General features: G+C 28.1%; 1 protein-coding gene across 1 annotated transcript; it reads left to right on the top strand.

Annotated features, from left to right (window-relative positions):
• On the top strand, positions 1 to 6,983 carry LOC123304974 (serine/threonine-protein phosphatase 6 regulatory ankyrin repeat subunit B). Its single transcript, XM_044886545.1, has 8 exons — positions 1 to 125; positions 314 to 550; positions 616 to 782; positions 841 to 953; positions 1,544 to 1,668; positions 2,496 to 2,730; positions 2,803 to 2,999; positions 3,503 to 6,983. The coding sequence occupies exons 2-8, from the start codon at positions 386 to 388 to the stop codon at positions 4,502 to 4,504; spliced, it is 2,004 nt and encodes a 667-aa protein (XP_044742480.1). The 5' UTR covers positions 1 to 125; positions 314 to 385; the 3' UTR covers positions 4,505 to 6,983.
• Positions 6,984 to 8,478: the final 1,495 nt, after the last annotated feature.

Here is an 8,478-nt window from a genome sequence, read left to right as displayed (position 1 = left end):
GAAGGTTATAATGTTTATTACTACAGCTGAAACTAATGAATATTTAGTTGAAATTTATTGAAAATTTTTTTATATTATATGTCGTATTTAAGCATAAATATATTGCCTAATATTGGGCTGAATAGGTAAAATTATTGAAATCATATTTATAATAAAAAAATGTTATATATTGTTACAAAAAATTTTAACAATAACATAAATTTTGTAAAAATTTTTTGTGGACATTTTCGCCACCACTTGAAGATTTGTTTACAATTAAAAATTTATTTAGAATTTAATTTCGTAATATTTATGTGGTTTTTGTGTTTTCCAGATAAAATTCAAAATATGATACACATAAAATAGAAAAATTCAAAACAATTTCGTCAGGGTTTAGGGTATTGATATGGGAGGATCTGTAAGTCATGCTTTTCAATCAGTTGGAAATGGACATGGGCATCGTGTCTCGGATGCGACCCGCCAACGAGTACAATTTGTATTCGATGCATTACGTGCAAATCCTCGAGTTACCACACAGAAGTTAGAAGGATTATTACAACAAATACCGAAGGTTTGATCAGATTTTCATTTATTTTTTTATTAAGTTTATGAATTTGTGAATTTCTTTAATCGTAGAATGAGAATATATTAACGGTACATGATGCATCTGGATACAATCTGTTACAAAAATGTGTTGGCGCTAATAATGTCGAACTTGTGAAATGGTTACTATGCAGGCATACAACAGCTGATGTAAATCGATGCCCTTGCAGTTTGCCTTTACATATTGCATGCTTAAAAGGGTAAAATAAACAATTTAAAAAAATTTCATTAAAGTTACGAATAATTTTTCTATTTTAGGCACGATGAGTGTGTGGAGTTATTGTTAAAGCATGGAGCTAGAATTGATGTAGAGGCACGAATGTGTTGGCCTGGTGCTCACAGTCAAAATTGTGAAGAACGCGGGAAATATTGTAAGAATTGTATAATATTAAGGAATATATCCACCTAGAACTACTTTAATATGAAAAAAAAATTAAAATTACGAATTCACCTTTTAATTTTGTGTTATAAAAACTATTCCGACTACTATTGTAGCCAAAATTGGAATGAATTAGATAATCGTAATTATTCTACAAAAATATATGGTTCTTGTGCCAAATGTAGTGAAGCTTTCACTAAAAAACAATTTGGTAGAGCTGTCATCAAATAAGGGAAGTAATTGTAGTCGAAATACAAATCTATCTAATTAGAGCGGGTATGAAATTTTATTTTGAATATCTAAAGCTCTTATCAATTATCTTTGGTAGTTCAAAAGGTTTCCAACAAGGTTTTTAAATCGAGTTTCTCGTATTAATCAGAAACAAGTTGCAATTTTTTTTACTTGACGCAGCATAATTATTAATATTTTTCATGTTAATATAAAGCGAAATCAAAAATTTTTTAATTAATAAATCAAACTGGAAGCAAACTGCGGTATTTTGGTTTTTGAAATTACCATGATTCTAATCAAATTCAACAAATTTTCAGTTATTTAACATTTAATAATAAAAATATTTTTCAGCAATTAACGAAGAAGGTATGATTGAAAGACAATCAACAAAATTACAATCTGCCATTTATTACGCTTTAGACGGGGATCAAGTAAATATTTTAACAATGTTACAACAACGCTGCGAAGAACCTTGGGTATGTGCATAAAATGAGAGGTGACAGTAAGTCTGATTGTACATAATATTCTATGACAATAAGAATCTTATTTGATCCCTAATTTTTGTTTATATTTCTGTTGTATTTGGTATATTATAACCGCAAGTAGGTATGCATTATGGAGGAAAAAAGTGTAAAATACTATCAAAGGTATCAAACGCACAAATGAGTTTGGAATAATAGCATGAAATTAAGGTTCACACTAACCTCTGATGGATAAACATTCGTCATTAGCTAAAAGTAAAAATGAAATAAAATATCAAGCTACTTTCAACGATCCCTATATTTAATTATATTTTCATTTCGAAAAAAAGTTTATTTTCACTAGCTCTACATATTCAAAAATCGTTTCAATACTCTCCTGTAAGAAAAAAATGATCATTATCACGCATTTCAAAATTAGTAAGTTTAGGCGATATTTTGCGAAGGTAAAAATACAATTTACGAAACAAGTATAGAATTTCGTTTTCAAACGTGGAAGTTTAAAAAATAGCACTTATATTTTTTAATCGTTCCCATGTTTTACTTTTAAAAGTTTTTATTGGGGCCAAATATGGCTCTTGCTAAAAAGTTTAAAAGTTAATGCGTCAAAAACTCTGAATGTTATTAACTCATGAAAAACACAGACAATAATCCCGGTTCTATTCTAAATTAAGAAAAGTTTGAGCCAGTAGTATGTTATTTTCTTTTTCAAAAATAAAAAATTGCCATAGGACAAAGAAAGGATCTTACTATCACTTCTCTTTTAAATTTAACCAAATAATCTTAAAAATGTTTCCTATAATTACATATGTTTCTAAATTTAGATGCCGTTTAGACAACGAAAACCATTATTACATATTGCATGTGAGCGAGCTGCTTGGAAATGTGTTCAGCAATTAGTTGCAGATCGGCAAGATGAAATTAACATGTTACGTGATGAATATTATCCAATACATCAGGCTGTTTTACATGATAGTAAATTTTTAGAACTTCTTATTGCATCTGGTGCTGAAACAACTGTACGAACTTGTACACAACAAATGACTTTATTACACGTTGGTACGTGTCGAAATAAAACTTCATCCTTCAAATCATTTTCCAAGATATTCATATAAATTTTCCTATTTTTAGTATTATTAATTGCGAGAAAATCAGCGGAGGACACTCAGGCTACAATTAAAATTCTGCTCGAGCATGGATGTAAAGAACTTATTAACGCTCCGGATAGTTTAGGTAATACACCACTCCATGCTTTAGTGGTACGATATGCTCTGGAAGAAGCTCGTTATGGATATGAAAAATGGAATAAATGGGATGTATTACATTTGGTAAGTCAAATATTTGGAAATAAATTATCACTTATACACGAATATTTTTTGATAAATGAAAAATATAAACTTGATAAATGGCGTACCTAAAATTTTTGTGACTAACCAAAATTATCTCTCACACTTGAGATTCAGCATACCTTGTATAAATTATTTATTTTTTTCTTTAAAAAATTATATTAAATATTAATTTACGAGGTGCTAAATGTCTCAACGGAGCGATAGACGTGTCCCCTTTTGTATCATACAGCAAAGCTTGTATGATGTTCGGCTCAAATATAATCCCATCACATTGTTAAATGTAGCGCAAGAATCTTCATTAATTACCTGTTTTCGCGGGATTGCCGTTTTTGAGCTGAATTGCGGTTTATAATGATCATCAGTGGCGTATTTATCAGTTGGTATGGTTGGCATTAAACTCGAAATAAATGTCATGCGGGGCTTTGTCAAAAACGTGAATTAAAATTTCACCCATGTATTTTTGTTTCTATCATTTATCCTAGGTTCGATATTTATTACAAAATGGAGCTGGCCCTTCAATAAACCAAACAGGAAACTCAGCATTGGCGTGCGTTTTAAGACATGTCCGTGATTGGGATGTATGCTACGAACTACTAAACATGCTCCTAACACATGGCGGTGAGCCCAACATGGTTGGACGCGATGGTTCTGTTCCAATAATGGTATGCCTCGTACCACTAATCAACAAAGACCCCTTACATCATTTTACACATAGCATGAAAGTATGTTACTTAAATTGTATTCGAATCCTATTAAAACATGGTGCAAATCCAAATTGTAGCAACCAATGTAACTTAACGCCATTACATGTACTTGTGTTCACTGTTTCCGAAAACATCACAATTAATTGCGATACACAAAAGAAATTAAATTTTGAATTTATTAAAAATTTATTAATTTTATTGTTAACACATGGTCTGGATTTAAATGTTCGATTTACAAATCATACACAACACATTTTAAAATCCTGTATGGATATGATATGTAATGTTCGAGATTCCAAGGATATAGATTATGTCCATGATTTAACGTTAACATTTATACAATATGGCGCCAATCCAAATATTAGTTTAAATATTTATCCACAACATTTTCAACATCAGAATTCAACGAATATATTTAAGGCGAAAAAGAATTTTATATTGTACTATTATATAATGTTAATATCCAAAAAAGAAAATCTTTTATTAGATCCAAAATATACATTCACAAAATTAATTTATTTATTTTATATGGCTATGAATCATAATGCGTTGTTTAATTGTTTAAAAATGTTATATACGCAACAATTAAGTCAAGTGCCAGTTAAACAAACTGAAGTGTTGACAAGTTTAATACGTGAATTATATAAACGGCCGCGTTCATTAAAACAAATATGTCGGGTACGAATTTATGAAAGTATGGGGCGTAAACCCGGTTTATTGGTAAATAAATTAAATTTACCAAATTCGTTAAAAGATTATTTGTTAAATTTTGATCTATAAAAAGAATTTTAGATAATACAAGCTCAATTCATATATTGGTCCGATTTCATCTCAATATAATATTTGTTGTAATCAAAGAGGTCATGCACACCTCAGTTTAAATGGATTTTATGTTCCGAAATGAGCCTGCCCACCAATTTTTGAAAATGATTTCCACTTTTAAAGAAACTTGTTTTTGTTAATCACATCGTATTTTGTAAAATTTAATGTAATCTCAAAATGAATACAAATATAAATAATTATGTTTGGAGTTTAAAGTGACGGGCGCCCAGAGATAAATAAATTTCTATTTAGCGCCTTTTAAAAGTTAAATATGCTTATTAAAATGCGTCCCTCTAGAGATTTAGCCTCTTTTCTGGACTATAGCTCCGACATTGCAAAAATTTTGATATCACTATCTTTTGAAATGGAAAGTTTATTTAATATTCCCAAATATCTGCATTAATTTGGTTTAATTAAGTAATAATGAAAATCAAATAAGTGATTTGCAACGTTAAACAAACTGAGTTATACAGAAGACCATACAGACATTGTAAACACGTGTCCAGGGGACCTGCGGACCCAGTATAAAAGAAAAATTTAATGCGTGCGCCAATAAAAGAGACAGGCGGCGGATTAACGAAGGTTCTAAAAGTCGACACTTGATTCATGGCGACTAAAAAAATATCTATTTTGATAGATTTATATTACGGGGGGTGCCTGTGTACATCTTCACTTTTTTTTTACAGACCTGACATCCATATCAGGTTTATTTCTATTGGAAGGAAATTAATTTTGTAGAAATTAATTTTTTTCCAAAAAATAATACTTTTCTTATTTTACCACATAAACTTATCCAATATTAAAAAATAAAATGTTGTGGGCATGCTCATTCAATTGATTTACAAATAAATCAATCTCTCTCTTCCGACATAAATCTTTTGTCATTATTTTACACTAACTACCCAGAGAGTATCTATTGCAAGCCGCTACCTTATATGTTTTTATTTATAGAATAGAATCGTACATGAATGAATCGGATCTAAAAATGCTTTCCAAGATCAGAAGGCTTGAATTGTTTGCAAAAATATTTTCAGAAAATTTTCGTACTTGAAAGCAAATCACAAATATTCAGAATAAGGGTTTAAGTCTGTAATTATTACTTAAGAAGATTTTTTTTATAAACTTATGACAATTTCAATCAAAAATCACGTTCAAAAATTCCAGCCAAATATTTTTTACGGTAACTTATTGATCTTGTGGATGTTTCCTTAGAAAATTAATAATATACAATTTTTGATCCTAGATCAGCAAATATTACTAAAAATATTTAAATAATTCGTCGATTAGCCGATATAATTTCTTAATAATCTCGGATGCAGTTTTTTACCTGTTAACGCACACAAAATTAATTATCCGTTTTTTGGCTACGCACAAATATTAAATCTGACGCGCAAATATCAATTAAATTGGTTTACTAACAAGTGCGAAGAAAAAAGTGTTAGTTGAAATTAATTAAAGATGAAGGAACCTGTGTAAAACTTTTGTACTTTTATAAGCTGGAAATTTTGTACACATATTGTCAAATTTGAATTAGCCTTCCGTATTAATATAATATTCCGTATATTATAACGAAAGAAAATGTCTCGTAAATGGCATATGTGTAATAATAATTTGCTTCGAAGCAACATTTTAATAAATTGACCGCCGAGAATTACTTCTACCAAGTATTTTGGTGAATTGAACTGTACGTTTGTTTGTCCCTTTCTTCTTAATTTAAAAATAATTATGAACATAATTAAAATCAGAATTCAATTTTCTATTGTTTAAGTAATGATTACAAACTTGACTAAACTTAAAACAACATCTCTTTTTATCAATTCAACAAACTATAAAAAATTATATAATCACAATCAAATAAAGATAATGGAATTCTTAAATTAATAAATTAAACTGAAGATGTTCGATGATGAATTTAAAAAAAAAAAAAAATATTACGCTTGTCTGTATTTGCATGGAAAGAATTATTTATCTAATCAAAAAATGTTATACTTAAAAAAAATGTACCAGGTGTATCACAATAAATGATAAAAAATCTAGAGAGTTATAGGGTACACCGAAATAAAAATTTTGGTATTAGGAATATATGTCTGGAAACACTTCTCACATACCGCAACGAATTTCTATCTAATCCTTTGTGTTTACTAAAAATTGTATCGTTTTACGATAAAAAATGTCAGCCATTTAAAGTTTTGCTCTATCTCTAACGGATTGTGAGCTATTAAATAGCAAAAATGTTTTTCATAAAAATATCAAAAACTTTATTTCAAAAAAATATTTTGAAAACCCAATGAATTTGGTAGTAATTTGACACGATATACCAAATTTCTGACGTCTTAAGCTTTGGATGACAGCTTTTCCGGACACATGTTACTACTACCAATTTACTTGAGATAAAATTAAAATACATTACAGTTATAATAAACATTTTTTCCATGCAAATACACTTAATTTTTGTCAAATTGAACAATTAATATTATTATTATTATTAATATATATATAAATTTCTTAAATAAAATGTTATTACAAGTTAACTAATAATTGTATAAAAAAATTTATTGTATATATATAAATTAAAAAATGAAAAAAAATAAATAAAATATTAAGTAATTGTTAATTGGAGTTTTATTTGTTACGAAGTACGGAGCCACTATAGGACTGCTATTTTAATCTGAACGCAGCCGAACTCTGTTATTGGAATCATGGAATCAATAAGATCAGGTAATTTTCTTCTAATTAAACCAGACGTCGATTGATTCAATTGCGTTTTTTGCCTTCGGGGGTATAATTCTAAAAAGAATCTGATCAAAGGAAAATCACCACTTCTCTCAACTAAATGATAAATTGTAAGCAAGATATAATTATAATTTTAATAGCGACTATACAGCTTTCATTATTAGGATTTTTATTTAACTTGTATTTTTTCATTTCTTATTTATGGATTTTCACTCAACAATGAAGCCGAATAAATCGCATTGCCTCGTTGCTTCAACTTAATGCATTCAAGCACATCGGATACCTAGTGCAACCTTTGGTTAACAAATAGTTTTAAAAGCAGTTGCGTTGTGTAAGATAAATCCAATTTACCCTTGTAATTTTTGCAACTATTTTATCATTCAGTTCTTCTTACTAATAAAAATCCTGCTCAATTAAAAAAATCAACTAAAGTTTGAGTTTATCTTCGACAGAAGAATTTACATGATTAATTTATTAATAAATAATTTCACCAATTTGATTTTATTAAATTATTTTTATTTTCTATTAGGCACAACTCAGTACATATTACAATTAATTATTTAAGAATTACAATGATATTTGAGATTATTAAAACGAAAAGAAAATAACTAACAAAGCAATTTTTAATTACAAATGTTTTTAAAACTAAAAAAAATGATTATTAAATATGAAAAATTGACTGTTGATAACTTAAATGTACAAATCTTACTTAAGAAGAAAAATTGTTAAAAAATTAATCGGGGAAAAATCTTTAATGGTAACTTATAGAAGAAAATTAAACCAAAAATAATTGCGAAATTTTTATACGATTATTTTTAAAGAGGTTTATGATTTAGAAAAGCTATGAAAATTTTAATCGGAATGTAATTTTAAAACTACGAGTAGGAGCAAATAAGTAACACTTTAATGTTATACCACAAATTAAAATTAAGGAGACGAAAACTTCTTTATGTGCGTTGATTATAAATAAAATTTAAATTAAAACCTCTTAAGATGGCGGCCGATGCATTAATCAACCGTTAACATTTGAACAGCGAATATTTTTAGAAACACAAAACAAAAAATAATTGTAATATTAAAGAATTGTAGCTTTTCTTATTTACATAAATTTTTAAGATTATCGATTAAATCGTGTGTGAAAAAATTAAAATCGTACAACTACGAAAATGTTTTTTTTTTTATAATAGGCACACATTTTT

This window comes from Chrysoperla carnea, chromosome 1 (assembly GCF_905475395.1).
Source record: "Chrysoperla carnea chromosome 1, inChrCarn1.1, whole genome shotgun sequence".
Taxonomy (NCBI): Eukaryota; Metazoa; Arthropoda; class Insecta; order Neuroptera; family Chrysopidae; genus Chrysoperla; species Chrysoperla carnea.
The sequence above is the reverse complement of the archived record's forward strand: the minus strand, read 5'-3'. Positions and strand labels throughout refer to the sequence as shown.

Excerpts from the sequence above, each read along its gene's own strand:
- LOC123304974 (XM_044886545.1), top strand. The coding sequence starts at position 386 with ATGGGAGGATCTGTAAGTCATGCTTTTCAATCAGTTGGAAATGGACAT. Across the intron at positions 551-615 it reads TATTACAACAAATACCGAAG|AATGAGAATATATTAACGGT; the intron begins GTTTGATCAGAT and ends CTTTAATCGTAG. Across the intron at positions 2,731-2,802 it reads AATGACTTTATTACACGTTG|TATTATTAATTGCGAGAAAA; the intron begins GTACGTGTCGAA and ends TCCTATTTTTAG.